General features: G+C 43.1%; 1 protein-coding gene across 3 annotated transcripts in view; it reads right to left on the minus strand.

The window, feature by feature from the left end:
- Positions 1–17,776, minus strand: part of LRP8 (LDL receptor related protein 8) — a 395,061-nt gene that overhangs the window by 36,756 nt on the left and 340,529 nt on the right. For all 3 annotated transcript variants that reach the window (XM_082266025.1, XM_082266024.1, XM_082266023.1), the window contains 4 exons: positions 11,753–11,980; positions 7,674–7,792; positions 3,777–3,916; positions 1,424–1,565 (listed from right to left, as the gene is read on the minus strand). In XM_082266025.1, coding sequence (XP_082122151.1) covers positions 1,424–1,565; positions 3,777–3,916; positions 7,674–7,792; positions 11,753–11,980 — 629 coding nt within the window. The remainder of the gene's footprint in view (positions 1–1,423; positions 1,566–3,776; positions 3,917–7,673; positions 7,793–11,752; positions 11,981–17,776) is intronic.

A 17,776-nucleotide genomic window follows, 5' to 3' on the forward strand; every position in this document is an offset into this window, starting at 1 on the left:
TCTCCCCACCCCAGATACAGGTGAGGGTGCCCCTTCATGCAGAGGAAGCCTTGTCCGCAGGTCTGGCAGAACCCGCTCGTGGCATGCCGTACCAGGTCCTCTTAGAACCCCTGGCGGAGGCTCTGAAGGGCTTAGATCCCTTGTCTTGAGATCCTCTTGTGAGCTGAAAAGAAAGGGCCCCCGTCTGCGATGGGACTCCTTACCCTTGGAAGCCTGAGAAAGAAGAGCACTCTTTCCCCATGTGAGGCCTTTGATGATGTCATCCAAGGAAGCTCCAAACAGGCGATCCCCCCACAAATGGAAGATCGGATAAGGCCTTCTTACAAGCTTGATCTGTAGACCAGCATTTCAGCCAGATAATACGCCGCAGGACCACCACTGAGACAGTCTAGAAATCAAGGAAGCCACATCCAAAGGGGCATCACAGACAAACTGTAGCCCTTGGACCAACTGATTCGCCAGCTCCGCAAAGGCAGGGGGGAGCGGTTCCCCCTCCAGGTCCCGGCGTAGAAGTGGGTAGATGGGGGCAAAGGCCTACAGACCGAGAAAGGGGGGAATGCTGACTGGGAGGGAGGGGAGCCTGGGGGGGTCAGACCATCCCAGGGAGGGGCCCACGTCCACCCCAAAACCCTCCGGGGGTAGAGGGGGGACAGCTACTTACCACACCAGGAACAGGGTAGGCACCGCTTCGAACAGACCACTGCTCCATCATAATGTGGGTGCTGTCAGCCAGGAGGAAACGCTGCGACTCAGGCCAAAGCCAGTTCGTATGCGCCCTCGTTAGAAGTTTAACTCGCAGGCCAGCCCCCGTCCATTGGGGCTATGTTGCGGCCGACCTAGCCCGGAGCAGCGGTCTGCACGCGCTCGCACTTGATTGTAGATCTCACAGGAGAAAAATAATAAACAGATGGAAAAAAAATTTAAAAAGAAAAAATTGCCAGGACCAGAGACCCTAGAAAGGAACTAGGCCCTTAATCCTGAATAGGAAGAAAAAAAACTATAGCTATAGCAGGGAGTGGGAGTATACCCCCTGGGACTGCCCCATAGGCATAGTCAAGTTATTTTCTACCTTATCTGTATCCTACTCCTGTAGGGGCAGTATAACCCACATTGTCAAGAAGATGAGGAGCGGTGTCTGTCAATGAATAAAAGAGAAACAGCATTTTTGCTTGCATGTGATTGGATGATAGAAATCAGCAGATCAGATCTACTGCAGTTCCAAGTGCACAGTGGATTTGCCTTTTTATTAAATCAACCCCCCTGTCTATTATATGCATTATCTTTCATATTTTTGTAAAGCTCAACCTGGGTTTAGGCCTTTAAATTATCCCCTTGATAGCCCCCAGTGTTGGTCTGCCCAAGTTAGCAAAGTGACAGTTTTGAAACAAGTGTGAGGTTTTGGCTGTTATGATTGGTCCTTTACCTTTGGGCTGTTTGAGCTGATGAACGATGACAATATCATGAGGGTTGTTGAGATTCTCTGCTAAGACATAAATTTCCTTTCCTGTAAGTCTGTTTGCACTGAAGATTGCTTCATTCTCCAGATCTGTCCAGAAAACCTTGTCCTGTGTGAAAAGAATAACCAAATGGTGGAGGTTCAATGCATGACAAAGAAAGCATATGAAGAGTAAATAATAGGAATTTGATGCACAATAGGATTTTTTTTTCTTTTTTTTTCATCCATTGGATAGTTTTACGAGTTTCTTGTGCCAATTTTTTTTTTTAGAAGCGGATGATTTTGCACTCTGAAGTGACACAGTGGATTCACTTGTCAGACCTGGATGAGTCATTCATTATGGCACTGCATGATTGGAGCTAAGGCGCCTTGTCTACACTGCAATTCTTATGGCAATCAGATCCCCATTAGGCCTGCACTCAAAATTAGGGGGGTGAAGTCTACTGTTCTCTGTGTCATTATGATGACATTTTGACATGCATAAATGGACACTTGGGGAGCAGATGCAACATGGTTCTAGGGAGTTGCAGTGTTGTATCAGGTCCCCTCTGATTGCCGGTGGCCTGTGTATAAACTGATTGGCCCTGGCATTATATGCTGTAAGGATTGGAGTCCTAACAGCAAGCTGAGTAGTGGCGGCGGCCAACAGAGGTTACCGTAGACAGTGCACTTTGCAGTTGCTCTAGAGCCTAGTAAATGAGATAAAGCTTCACTTTGCAAAGAATACGGAATAACATGCAAGGAAAATAAAAAAATAAATAAAAATAAAAAAAAATTTTCTTTGCACATGACTGGATGATGGAAGTCAGCAGAGCCTACGCTTATCTACCAAGCTCTGGGGCAACTGTTCAAAGTGCACAGTCTATTTGCCTTTAGTAAATCAATACTTATGTAAACATTTCTCAAATTTTACATATATACATAGCACTTTTTATGCAGGATCTTGCTTCCAGCTTCTGCAAGCAAAACCTTCATACTAGTTTCCTTATTTCCAAAAGACCATGTCTGTACCCGAATGGCTTTTAGATTTCTGGTTGGATTTTTTATTGCTATCTGAGGCTGTTAGATTCCCCACTGTAACTTTAACAGCAGCATCACAGAACAGGAAGTGAGGGGAAATCTTCAATATGAACACAGACAGCAATAAAAAGTTGACAAAAAGTTTCCAACCTTCAGCTACACTGCTTAAATTCCAATCTTTTCTCATCACCTAAAAAAAAAAAAAAAAAAAAAAAAAGAGTTTTGATTGAACCTACACAGAGTCATCACTGTACTCTGCAAGCATCCTGCATCTACAACTCACCATACGTCTGAAACATCTGCTCCTATAGTTCAGACATTCTCATATAAGAATTAGTATACTATTATTTAAAATACATGAGGGAGCAGATATGGCTTCAATTTCAAAATATTTTTTATAAAGATATCAGTTATTGAACTTCATCAATACTTGGGATTATCGTGTGTGCCCACAGTGTTCTTGGAGATGTGCGTAGCCCTTCCATTTTTTTCATTGGTCCATAGTGACCTACAGATTGTTTAGTGTGCCGCTCAGGCTTTGATTACTATGGGGAGTAGTGTGGGTGATGCTGCATCTACTACAGGAGTGCCAACAAGGGATGGAGGTTGTACCAGCTCCTTTAGTTACTGGAAGGAAGATAGGAAAGATCCCTGGTGCCGCACATCGATGGAGTCCTCCGGTGGCATGAGAGAGAGGAGACAACCTCAGCCTGGGCTCCCCCTAGGCCGCGCTGCCAACGCGTTTTACTCCCCCCCCCCCCCCCCGAAGCTTGGTCATGCAGATCTTTTTCCATTGGTCCATACCAAGGCTGTTGCGGGGAGACCTTCATCGCTGCGCTCCATCTATACATATAATAGAGGGTGCCCCTGGGCATTGTATGATAAATTTTTGTTATGATATAATTCTTGAATAATGCTATATAATATATACTATATAATAATAAATAGGTTTTGATGTTTTAATAGTGACTTGACCCTCTTAGCTCCTGCAGAAGCAGAAAGCTTTGAGTCAAGGAAACATGGCGGGCAACATGTAGCTATCACAACCACTATAAAAGTGATTGTTCTATTGGGGACACCCATTATGTATCATTGAAGCTTTCTTTCCAGCGGATGATAGAGCAGAATCTATTTTGAGGGTCATTGTTCTCTGTATTTTTATCTTAGAATTTTTTATAAACACGTTTTTTAATGTGTAAAGTATGTGAATAAATTTTGTTCTTTTTAAGAAAATAGTTGTGACTATGTGGTACCCTAAAAGTAGTGCCATTCAAAAACTTTTTATGGTCTTCCAACTCACCTCAAACACTGCCAGGCCAAAGGGGTGACTCAGTTTGTCTTCAGAGAAAATCAGTAATTTCCTGTTGGCTCCACTGAAGTCCACACTGGAAAGAGTATGGAGCTTTGAGTCTACCCAATATAAGCGATGGGTCAGTACATCTGGGGTGAAAAGATGGGTCAAAGACATTAGAGCAGCCTTTCTCAACATTTTCAAAACAGAAAAACCCTTGAAATGACTTTCTAGTCTCAGGAAACCCCTGCTAAAAATTACTAGAACTACAAGCCATGATACATTAGTATGATGGTCAGTGAGAAAAATGCTCCTTACATTTGTGGTCATTGGGAAGAATTACCTCTTAGAGACAGCTTAAATGATCAATGGTGTCATTGTTTACTTATCTGAGAGGCAGAAATTACTCATTGTTCAAGGAACCCCTAGCAACTTCTGAAGAAGCCCTATGGTTCCATGGAAGCCTGGTTCAGAAACCCTGCATTAGAGCATGGCTTTGTACTTAAATTATATGGCAAAAGTTTGTGGACACCTGACCATATAGAAGCTTGTTGGACATACTATTTCAAATCCATCAGCACTAATATGAGGTGCCCCCTAAACTTTTTTTATGTGTGCCCAATTCAGCCAAAAGAGCATTTGTGAGATCAAGTACTGTTGTTGGACAAAGACCTGGCTCAATCTATACCATATGTGGCAAACCATGTCTTTATGAAATTTTTGCACAGGCGTACACTTTTGCTGGAAAATAAAATGGCCACCTCAAAAGTTTTGCTACAAGTTGGGAGTCTACAATTGTCTAAAATGTCTTTGAATGTTCACTGGAAACACCTGAATGCAAACATTTGGAGGGGCGTCCTCATACTTTTGACCATCTAGTGCATATTGCCCAAAATTACTATAATGTGTGTACATAGGTGTCTGTGGTAGGGACAGCTTGTAAACCTATTTGGAACCTCTGGAATGTCCTCTGTAATACAGCACAGAATAAGTGACAGGGCTTTATAAAGGAATGCATGAACAAATACTAGATCTACCTTCTTAAGTAGACTTGTTGAGATTGGTTTCTCCAAAGTTATAGGCAGGCTGTATAGTGCAGTACACCAATGACATTTTGGACATTTAAGAAAAAGACCAAAATGTGACAGATTCAAATGCTTTTCGGAACTTCACATACTCGAATCCAGAGGCATACACTGACCACGTTATTAGGTACACTTTGCTAGTACCGTGTTGGACCCCCTTTTGCCTTCAGAACTGCCTTAATTCTTAGTGGCATAGATTCAACGGGGTTTAAACATTCTTTAGAGATTTGGGTCAAAATGGATATGAGAGCATCACGTACTTGCTGCAGATTTGTAAGCTGTACATCCATAATGCAAATCTCCTGTTCCATCACATCCCAAAGGTGCTCTATTGGGAGGCCATATGGAGTACAGTGAACTCATTGTCATGTTCAAGAAACCAGTGGTGAGATGATTTAAACTTTGTGACATGGTGCATTATTCTGCTGGAAGGAGCCATCAGAAGATGGGTACACAGTAGTCCTAAAGGGATGGACATGGTCAGCAACAATACTCAGGTAGGCCAAGGTGTTTAAACGATGCTCAGTTGGTACTAAAGGGCCCAAAATGTGCCAAGAAAATATCCCCTACACCAGGGATTTGCAAACTGTGCCCCTCCAGCTGTTGCAGAACTACGAGTCCCATGAGGCATAGCAAGACTCTGAAAACCACAAACATGACACCCAGAGGCATAATTGGACTTGTAGTTTTGCAACGGAGGGAGGGCCACAGTTTGCATATCCCTGCCCTACAGCATTACCACCACCACCAGCCTGAACCATTGATACAAGGCAGGATGGATCAAGCTATGATGTGATGTGCGTGCAGAGATGGTATTCTGCATACCTTGGGTGTAACGAGTGGGAATTTGAGTTACTGTTGCCTTTCTATCATCTGGAACCAGTCTGCCCATTCTCCTCTGACATCAACAAGGCATTTTCATCCACACAACTGCAGCTCACTAGATATTCTCTATTTTTCAGACCATCCACTGTAAACCCTAGAGATGGTTGTGCGTGAAAATCCCAGATCAGCAGTTTTTGAAATACTCATACTATCTGTCTGGCACAAACAACCATGCCACATTCAAAGTCACTTAAATCCCCTTTCTTCCCCATTCTGATGCTCAGTTTGAACTTCAGATAGTCTTCTTCACCACGTCTAGATGCCTAAATGCATTGAGTTTCTGCCATGTCATTGGCTGATTAGCAATTTGCGTTACCAAGCAAATGAACAGGTGTACCTAATAAAATGGACAGCGAGTGTATTTCCCAAAAGGTAAGGAAAGTTTAATTTCAGTGAGCACACATTTTTAGTTATTATTTTAGTGTTTTGGGTATAATTATATACTTGAAAGTGGAACTCCAGGTATGATCTTTATTGCATACTTGCATTGGTCCAGCTTGGAGCAATGCAAGTATGCAGATCTCATATCCAAGGGGCTGCTGGGGAAAGTGACAAATCACTGTAGTAGTCAGGGCTTCTACAGTAATAGTCCTTTTCCTCCAGGTCCTGTATGGAGCAGCTTCCCCTCTACACACTAATCAAAGGGGGTCACTCACTCGGCACTACCACCATTCACAGGATTCCCTGTATTTTTATTTTTTAAATTGGATACAAGGCATTCTCTGATTGGACGAGGAGAAGACAGACATCGCTGAACCTCCTCCAATTCTAGTCCAACCAGTCAAAGCACTGCATTCATAAAAAAATAACACAAGGAGTTCTGTAAATGGTGGTAGTGCTGAGCGAGCAACCCCACATATACAGGGAAGGAAGATCAGGTCTATCATGTAGTAGTCCTGACTAATACAGTCATTTTCGGCTTCCCCAATAGCCCTTCAACTATGAGATATACTTTTAAATACATGCTGGACCAATATAAGTTTGCAATACAGATTAAACTTGGAGTTCAGCTTTAAGACAAAGTCTGCATGTTTTTTTCTGATGCTGGAATAACATTTTTTCTCTGTGTGATCTTATGGACCCAGCCAAATAAACGCAGGAGTGGGAGTGAGAGGGAGCCCTGTGACCAAGCTACAGAGCACATTCCACAGGTGCAGGAAGGAGATAAGAAGGCGATGGAAGGGGTTACAGCCTGTTACTATATGAAACATACTTCATTAATGAAAGTGTAACCCAATCAGTGGATAAGGATAAAAAAAATGTATTAAAAAAAATACCCAGCTGGGTGCACTCCTCCACTGCTTGGAAAGAAGGGGACCAAACATCACGGCACTCACAGCACATTTAAAGTGAATAACCAACAAACATCATACTCGTTATAGAATTACTGTCTGTTGCAGCTTCTTAAATCTGTTTTACAGGAACCGGCCAAATTTCCATCTTTGGGCAGGCTGGTTGTACTGAAGCTGATCTATTAGCGCAACCAGCCTGTCCTTTTTTTTTTGAATTTGAATGCAAGCACTGCAGCGGCTATAGCTTCCAGCAGTGATCATTGTATTCTGGTGTCAGGGAAACCTCCTGATGTCAGAATAACATAGCGTAGCAGGAGGGGTTTCCCCATAAATACAGATTGTGTTGATGGGGAAACTGAGCAATGTTCTTTCCTTCAACCCCTTGGTGGAAAGAAAGAAAATTGCATAATCTATAGCCAACCCTAGTAAAAGTTTGCATGCACAACTTTCCTCCTTTACCCTGCTGTTCTTAAATTTGTACTGGTACCACCAAAAGTCATATCAATCCAAATTTCCTTCCATTTCCATAAAATGGCACCTGCAGATACAGACCTCTCTTCATACAGTATACATACTTTCTTAAAACTATGTGCTGTAAAGTAATGAAGATTTGTTAACAATCAAACTATTTTCAATCTACTCACCTAATGTGATTCCATTGGGCCATTCAATATCATCAGACACCAATATTTGCCGATCACCCCCGTTCAATCCAGCCTTTTCTATTTTAGAGGGTTCCCCCCAATCTGACCAGAACATGAACCTAAAACCAAAAGGATGAAAAAAATGTCACTAAAACAGGAATTATCAGTGAACAATGATACAACAAATTAAAGTGCATGTTAGGGGCAAGCAAAAAATAAAAAAAAAGTTACTTTTTATCTCTATCTGGCATCTAAACAATGTTTGCAAATACTGTGTTGGAAGGTTCATTTTTTTCCAGCAGTTACTGTACACTGTCTGCATTCGGGGGCCTGCGCTAAATTGGGAGCAGTGGCTGTGTCCATGCAGATGCGGAGTCCCAATTTACATAAATGGGACTGCCAGCACCTGGATGCACGAACACCTGTTCATCCCATGCAGGCAAGAAATGGCCCTCACACAGGTGTACGCTTACGGAAGGCCATGTGAACTAGGCCTTACAGAGCAACTTCCAGCTGCAATTTTGACAGCTGGAAATTGCTGGCAAATGCAAGAAGGAAGATTTGGGGAGGGGGTTTAGAAGCAGTAGCTGAGCAGAAGGACAAGATGTAGTACACATACCCTGTGTACATCATTGACATTTGTTTGAGCATGTGCAGCACGGTCCAATGTCCACAACTGGTTAGGAGAACAAATAAAAGATTGGCCCTGGAAACAATCTGTCTGTACCAAGGAAAGAAAATTGGTTTGGACAGGCAAGGACTTTAGAGGCACCGAAGTAGTTAAAAAGTAAACAATTTATTGATTAAATGGTTAAAAACATCACGACATGGTGCATGGCCCCCAAAAGGAGGCATCAAACTAATAATACAAAACCATACAGAATACCACTAGAAACAGGTGTCGTATAAATGATTTACACAATACATCACATCAAGAAGATCTCATGAGGGGTGACGGAAGATGATGCTGCCGTCCGTTAGGATCAGTTGATGATGTGTTCAAACAATAAGGAATTATGAAATTCTAATGCTCTACATGTTTTGCTAAAATAGCTTCATCGGGAGCTTATAATGGGATATCCTATAAAATTTTTGTAATTTGGTAGACGGGATTAAATGCCAACAGCATAGGACTAACGAGGAAGGTGGTGTGTACAAAACAGGAGCAAGACAAATAACAGATGTAGAGGTATTATCCTTGTAGAGGATTACATTCTGGGCTGGCTAAATGCACATCCACAACCATCTAGAGACCATCATGGTGGTGGTTCCCCATCCGGGGAAGGTGTGTATTCCTGCAGGAGCGTGTCATATTGACCCCAGCATTTTGTATCTGTATATTCATACTTGCTGCCTTCTACCCATTTTGCGGCTTTTACCTTTTTTCTGGCTGGGCCACTCCAGACATATGTCTCTAGATGGTTGTGAATGTGCATTTAGCCAGCCCAGAATGTAATCCTCTACAAGGATAATACCTCTACATCTGTTATTTGCTTGCTCCTGTTTTGTACACACCACCTTCCTCGTTAGTCCTATGCTGTTGGCATTTAACCCAGTCTACCAAATTACAAAAATTTTACAGGATATCCCATTATAAGCTCCCGATGAAGCTATTTTAGCGAAACATGTCGAGCATTATAATTTCATAATTCCTTATTGTTTGAACACATCATCAACTGATCCTGACGGATGGCAGCATCATCTTCCGTCACCCCTCATGAGATCATCTTGATGTGATGTATCATGTATATCATTTATACGACACCTGTTTCTAGTGGTATTCTGTATGTTTTTGTATTATTAGTTTGATGCCTCCTTTTGGGGGCCATGCACCATGTTGTGATGTTTTTTACCATTTAATCAATAAATTGTTTACTTTTTAACTACTTCGGTGCCTCTAAAGTCCTTGCCTGTCCGAACCAATTTTCTTTTCTATCCATTTGGGATGTGGCACCCAGTTACCCTTTTTTTGCGCTCAGTATACTGCTAACTGATTGCCCAATCCTTTTGCAATCTCTGTCTGTACCAAGGATTTATCACCTTTTACTACCTGCAGGCAATTGCTGGATTACCTTTCAGTCTGTCATTACATTGTCAAACAAACCTGTGATATCTGCCACAAAAAACTCGCAGAAATTTGCAGCCAGCCACAATTGTAGGTGTAAATTTGGCCTAAATTAGAAAGTGGAGCTCCACTAAAAAGGGGACGCTCCGCTTGTTTGCCTGCCCCCCCTCCTCCTCCTCGGTCCCGCTACCCCCGCTGCTGGGCCATTCACAAAGCGCAGCCCTGAGGCTTCACTGCTAGTTTCCCTTAGCCGAGATGGTGGCAGCAGCACCTGAGAGCTGATTGAAAAGTCCGCCCGGGTGAAGACCCTGTTGGATTCGTGGACAGGTATGTGTCCTAACATTAAAAGTCAGCAGCTACAGTATTTGTAGCTGCTGATTTTTTTTTTTTTTTCTGAAGGAGCCTGGAGCTCCTCTTTAAGGTTTTGGTAGCATGGGTAAGGGTTAGAAGCTTTGTCAAGTACTTTGTCTTGGCTCCTGTTGGTAGCTTTCCACTCACATCCTGTACGGTGACCACAGAGGAAGTAAAGAGTCCAACCAGGCAACAGACAATAGAAAACTATGCAGACGTTCTTATCCTTTCTATCCTTAAATGTTTATAAATGCTAAAATTACTTTCTGCTTCTGTTTTTGGAGAGTCTCTTTATATCCTGCTTCAGCGAGCACAAAGGAAGAGAACAGAATTCTCCTTTCTCTTAACAATCTCTTAAAGAAACACACCATATACAAGGTAGAGCAGGGATAGGCAACCTTGGCATTATAATTGTGAAACTACAAATCCCATCATTCCTCTGCCTCTAGAAGTCATGCCTGTGGCTTTCAGAGTATTGCAATGCCTCATGTGACTTGCAGTTCCACAACAGCTGGATTACAGAGCTTGCCTACCCCTGAAATAGAGCATTCAAGAAATAAAAACATAGTAAAAATGTGTATGTGTTTCATATGTAGCCAAAAGACCAGGGAGCCCATTTAAAATTCCATATTTAGGCCTCATTCACACGGACGTAAAATTATTGATGTTCTAATACATGTGTTTTCTAGGAGAAAAGTTCCTGCATAATATCAGTAAAATACTTGCCTATAGATGCATTTAAATGCGTAAAGATGCATATGCATACATTAATAATTTATATCCCCCCTTTGTTCAGACTTCATTTATGCGCTTATAAATGCAGCGCGTAAACTTTATGTTCTTAGACGTAGATTTTTGGATTTTGGCTTATGGATCTATAAGCAGCTCATGTTTATGCACCTGTGTGAATGGCTCCATTGAAAACAATGCAGCTGCATTCAGAATTAAATGGGATTAAAAACCACTTGTATATGCATAATTTTACAGCTGCGTGAATGGAGCCTTATATATGCAATTGTAACCATTGAAAGACAATAAAACCTTTAAAATGCATTATGTAAAAAAAAAAAAACTACCAATACAATTTTCTAGTTATGTAAAGGTATCCTCATAGAAACATACACGTTTGTGTAAGGCCCCATGCTTACTGGGCATTTAACCCTGCTGCACAGGCTCCAGCGTTTAGCCGTCGGTGGATGGCACAGGTGCCCCATCCAGTCGTGATGCCAGCAGCCTGTCAAACTCTATGAGAAGATAATAGCTGCTGTGGCTGGATGATGTTGGATGGTGCACTCAGTGGCAATTCCATTTAGGGCAATGTGCGCCCAGGGATCAATGCCCAGATTGCAAGAAGTCTGTGTTCCGGGCAGTTGTCCCTGAGCGCATACTGCCCTAAATGGAATTACTGCACCGCCCAGACAAGCAGCTGTTATCCTCTTACAGAGTTTGACAGACTGCCGCCCGGCATTGGGGCTGGACAGGACACCCGTGTCCTCTGGCCGAGCCAAAATGTTGGTGCTAAACCCCCAGTGTGCATGGAGCCTTACTGAAGTGTGGCCTGGTAATTTACGTCAGCTGCACACATTAGGCCGAACAGTTTGTACTCCCTGGAAAGGTGTTAGCACTGCATCATCGTTCAATTTCCACTTCGGTCTTCACTCACCCTGATGTGGGGTCAACAGCAATAGCCCTGGGGTCTTGTAGACTAAGGTCGAACAGGGTTTTGCGTTTGCATCCATCAGTGGTTGCCACAGAGATAGTCTTGTTGCCAGAGTCAGTCCAATAAATGTTCTTGTGAATCCAGTCTACTGCTAGGCCCTCCGGAGAGTGGAGGTGACTATTGATGAGCACGACATGCTCCGAGGAGTCTGCAGCTCGCTCCAGGGGAGCACTGAAATACATAAATAAAACAACCCTTTATCCATCTGTCTGCTTCTGTAGTCTGGCAAATGCATACAGATTTGACGAACTTGCCCTACAATTAAAGTGGAACTCCAGACAAAGCTTCCTTTTTTTTTTTGGATGGCATGGAGTAGGGATAGAACCTGCGTTTTTACTGCCGTGTGTGTCCCTGTTGGGGAGATTTACCCTCCTGACACAACGTGAGGGGAAATCCCACCTTTGACAGATGTCATCAAAACAGTTGTACACAGTTGTCCACCAAAACAGTTATTCCTCTTACCTCCTGTTCTGGTGACAACTTGGTCTCTTACCAGCTTGAAAACATAATCTTGTGTGATATTTTGTGTCTGTACACTGCTGTGATGCATTTATTCGCTCACTGTTGCATTACTGAAAACTTTTAAAAACAATTAACTGAAATAGAATCAAAGCCATCCCCGCCGGGAGAAGACCGTAATTATCGCTAGTAGGTATACCAGCCATTTGTGATCATCACAAGTGAATCCGGCAGGCTGGTTGTACCCAAGTTGATCAATCGATCAACTTGGTACATTCAGCCTGCCATCTAGTGCTTTGAATCTTGGCTGGTTCCTGCTGAACCGGCCGAGATTCGAACCGTGTATGGCAGGCCTTACCAATATCATTAGAAAATCCCAAATTTTGGGTTGTGCCCAGAAAAGGATAAGAGGGGAAATTTTCGAATGGGGACACTAGTTCTGGTGACCTGGGAAGCCCCAAGGGATTCCCTTAATTTGCAGGGATTTCCTCTCATTTCCTGTTTGACTTTGGGACAGGAAGTAAAGAGAAATCCCCAAAGTGTGACACTTGGAGAAAAATATGGCATGTTATAATCATCCCTTACTCTATCTTAAATAAAAAAAAAAAAAAAAAAAGTTTTGTCTATAGTTCTACTTTTATTTAAAAAAAAAAATAAAAATCTCAAATTCTTCGTCTGGTGCAGAATAAGGTCCCTTGCACAAAGGGCCATCTAGGAGCAGTGTGTCCTTCCCTGTAATTTATTTAACAAAAGAGGATTTATTGAAAAGAAAGGATGTCGTCGTACATGGACATAATACAGAGAATACACTTATACAGGTGTACAACGGTCATAAACACCAACAGGGAACATGAGGAACATGCAGTACGCATCCCACTTTTCGTGTATCTAGGTAGGCATTGACCCGAAGACATTTACTAAAACATTTTACAATGTTTATATGCACTACTAAATCAATATCAAGCACCCATCTGGGAAAAATAAGTAAATATTGAAGGGGGGGGGGGGGAGATGAGGAGAGGGGAAGGTGGGAGAGGGGAGGTCTCAAGAATCAGGAAAATGGTGAAAATATATATATATATATATATATATATATATATATATATATATATATAAATATATTAATTATTGATCTCCATGCAGCTACCGTAGGTACATCCTTTAATTTCCATTTAGTAAGTATTGTTTTCCTGGCATAATACGTAGTATAAAATACAAACAATTTCTGATGTTTGGAAGCAGAAAGCTTATCAGTAATACCAGGCAGAAGAGCCATATTGTCCATTGTTACCTGTACTGTGCCCACAACATTTATGTCAGCAACCACCGCCCGCCAGAAAAATGGAATATGTGGGCAGGACCAGTCCATATGCATAAAATCACCCACTTCAGTTTGACACTTAGGGCAGCTAAGGGGGTCTCTGGGGGGTGTAGTACACCCTGTGTAGAAATTTAAGCTGAACTAGACGGTCCCTAGCGGATATCATTAAATGGAGGTACTACTGAAGTCCCTCATCCCAATCCTCTGTCTAGAAGAGGTATGGTGCCATTTCTGATATAATTGAGTAGACTTGGCTCCGTCACCCAATGTAAGTCTGAGATTGATAGAACACTCTCTTCAATATATGTTACGAGCTGTTAAGAGCCGCTCTACCGAGTGAGGTTCTAGTGTAATGGGATCAGGAAACTGCGCCTTTACAGCATATCTAAGCTGCAAGTACCTGAAGAGCATACAGGAGGGAAGTTGAAAATTATTCTTAAGTTTTAAGAGAAGCATACTGCCTTCAGGTATAATATGGCGCAAAGTCCTGATGCCATGATCGGATAAATTCTCCCCTTCAGTAGCAGAGCTCTGCAACTAGACGTCCGTCTCCATCGCCATCATGGGCACGCCTCCTACCCTAGGAGGGGGGAGGGCTGAACTGGTGACATACCTCGAAGAGGCAAGGTCCGACAGAAGTGGGGACAGTGGGGACAGGGTACCTATCGAAAAAAAAAAAAGGTACCCGCCCCCCCCCCCCCCCCCCAAAAGGTGTCAAATGTGGCACCTTAGGGGAGGAGGAATCAGATAAGCAGGGCTTGCATTTTTGGGAAGAACTGCGATTTAAGCAGATATCAGTCTTACAGTTTGTACAAACCGTATTGGTCCAGCTTAGTATACGTCCCTGTGTATCTTGTAACTCTACAATATATAAACGTACCAAAGCTAGAACTATGGGTCAAAGTAGAACTATAGGCAAAAGTAGAACTATAGGCAAAACTTTTTTTTTTCATTTTGAATAGAGTAAGGGAGGGTTATAACCCCTGTCATATTTTTTTATTGCCATCTGTGTCCCATTGCGGAGATTTCCCTTCACTTCCTGTCCCATAGCCAAACAAAGTAATAGGAAATACCTGCAAATGAAAGGAATTCCTCTGGGACCCCCCGGTCAACAGAACTAGTATCCCCATTTGAGGATTTCCCCTGTTTTCTGGGGACAAACCAAAATTTGGGGTTTTTCTTTTACTTTCACTTTCAATAATAATGGTAAACAGGAAAAATAGAGAGGATGAATCTTCTTAACGGGGACACAGACAGCAATAAAAATTAACAGATGTTCTAATCCCTCTCCACTCCATCCAAAAATTAAAAAAAAGAAGAAGTTTTGCCTTTAGTTGTACTTTAGTGCAGCATCCGATTCCTTTGAAGTCTGTACTCTGTACTGATCTTACATAAACTACAACGCCAGACAATTTCCCCGACAGTGGTCACTGGGACAAGAACAAAGACAGCGATTCCCAACTGTGACCAAAAAATCTTTGGATGCCGTTCCAGGGAGACTATTTTAGAAGTTCTATTTTGTGTTAATACCATATTTATATGATTATCTTCTTTGATGAGGCTGCTCCTATACAAAAGAGAAATTCTTGTAAGGGGGGGGGAAGAGAGAGACACAAACTGCTCCCTTTAGACCCTTTGCAATCATGCAATTAATTCTGAATGATCTCAGAAGCGTCTCAAATGGATATCAAAAGCGCGCTGCATCTGCCCATCAAATCGCATTGACACATGTCCTTAGTTTGATTCCAGGTCAGTGACCCAGGAAAGTATTAAAGTTAGAGAACGATCAGTCCCATTCCTATGAGGTTTCCTCCTATCAGAATGTTCCTTGTCAGCACATGTGCACTACAGTACACCTGACTAGCTCATAGCTGCCCCTCACTACCAGTCTGGGTTCTACTGTACAAGAGGTTACAAGAGGCTAATACAAAGTCAAATTCCTGTATTTACACAAATTTAAAAATACATTAATTTTTTTTTTTTTTTTTTTTTTAATTCCAAGTGATATTAAGCCCTCAGTTTTTTAAGCACGTTCAGCAGCTGATTTAATCACTTACTGAATATGCAGCTAATTCTTGCCCATGTTCCAGTTAAAGAGGTTGTAAACCCGTACAACTTTTTTTTTTTTTTTTGGCAACCTGTAAGAGAAACACATAATGAGCTAGTATGCATCACATACTAGCTCATTATGCAATACTTACCTTAGAACAAGCCCCCGCCATGCAGCCCGCTTACCTGTATGACGGGCGACATGTCCAGTCGCCCGTCTTCCGGGATCGCGGCATCCGGCCATCTGATTGGACGGAGCCACGGTGACAGTCACGGCACGGGTCTCTGAAGAAACGGCACTAGCGGCCGTTCGTTCAGAGCGCATGCACCAGTGACGTCACTGGCTGCATGTAAGGTAAAAATGGATTTTTGTAAAATCTTACCGTAAAATCCTTTTCTCTTAGCTCATTGACAGACGTAGTCCTCGGTGATACAGCACCTTCGGGTTATGTTGCCTCCACAGGAGTAGGACTAGACAGGAAATGAAAAATGCTCTGGCCACACCCCAGGGGCAGTCCCCGAGGGTATATCCTCTCTCTCTCTGCCACAGCAAATCAGTTATGTCACAAAAGCAGTGCTTAGAGAATTTAACCCAACCCAACTCAAAAACAGAGTGGCGGGTACTACGTCTGTCAATGAGCTAAGAGAAAAGGATTTTACGGTAAGATTTTACAAAAATCCATTTTTCTCTATCGCTCATTGACAGACGTAGTCCTCGGTGATACAGCACCTTCGGGAAGTCCCAGAGCAGTATCACAAATGAGGGGTGGGAGATTGGAAATCAAATCCAAATCTAGAAGGGCCAACCGGTGCCAACTAGAAGTTTACAATGCTCATCCTTAATGATGAGACTCAACAAAAAAATTTTCAAACAGAAAAAAACCCTCGAGGTAGACCACCGGTCTCCTCAAATTGCGGCCTGCAAAACCTTGCGGCCAAATGAGGCATCCGCCAATGCCATCACATCAATTTTATAAAATTTTGCAAAGGTATGTACCGACGACCAGGTGGCCGCTTTACATACCTGGACCACTGACGCCTGATGGCGAAAGGCCCAGGAAGTACTGAGCGCTCGAGTGAAGTGCGCCCTAACAGGGAACGGAGGATTCTGACCCTTAATAGAATAAGCCTGTACCACCGTCTGACTGATCCATGTAGATATGGTCGCGGCAGACACAGGCAACCCCCTTCAAGGGCTATCCGTGATCACAAAAAGTGAGTCCGTCTTACGAAAACCACTTTAGGAAGGAAGGATGGATTCGGAAGAAGAACCACCTTATCCCTATGAACCACCAGATCTGGGGAACCACAGGATAATGCGGCCAGTTCTGACACCCTGCGTACAGAAGTAATGGCCACCAAGAAGGCCACCTTCTGGGAATGTAAGCAAGGGAATCTCCCTAATATCTTCAAAGAGAAGTTTCTGAAGAACCGACCACACTAAATTAAGATACCAGGCGGTAAGGGTGCGCACACTGGCGGAGCCAGATGTCGCACCCCCTGGATGAAATTCCGCACCAAGGAATGATTAGCCAAAGGTTTCTTGAAAGAAGATTGCTAACGCCGAAAACCTGACCCTTGATCGTGCTCAAGGATAGTTTCTGCTCAACCCCTTGTTGCAGACAGACCAAAATTCGGGTCACCGAATAGGTATGTGGGGGAAATCCAATAGATTCACACCATGCAATATAAGACTTCCATGTGCTGGAAGTCGCTTTCCTTGCTTTAACTGGAGGTAGGAATAACTGAAGCTGACACTCCCTTGTCCTTCAGTACCTGGGTCTCAATGGCCAGGCCATTAAGCCAGCGACTGTAAAGCAAGATGGAAGATCGGTCCCTGAGACCGCAAATCCTCCCTGAGAGGAAGTCTCCAAGGAGCGTCCGCGACTAGCCTCGCCAAGTCGGCGTACCAGGCTCGACGAGGTCAATCCGGAATTTCCAGAATAACTGGAATTCCCTCCACCTCTATCCTGCGAAGAAGTTCCCGCAGCAACTTGAGAGGATGGAAGGCATGCCGTAGCTGATACTGCCCCCACGGGGCGATCAGCGTTTCTGCTGCGTCCGCTAGAGGATTGTGGCGCAAGCTACAAACCTCCGCACCTTCCTGTTAGGCCAAGGTGCCAACAGATCCACATCCG

Source organism: Pelophylax lessonae (assembly GCF_965119305.1).
Source record: "Pelophylax lessonae genome assembly, chromosome: 8".
Taxonomy (NCBI): domain Eukaryota; kingdom Metazoa; phylum Chordata; class Amphibia; order Anura; family Ranidae; genus Pelophylax; species Pelophylax lessonae.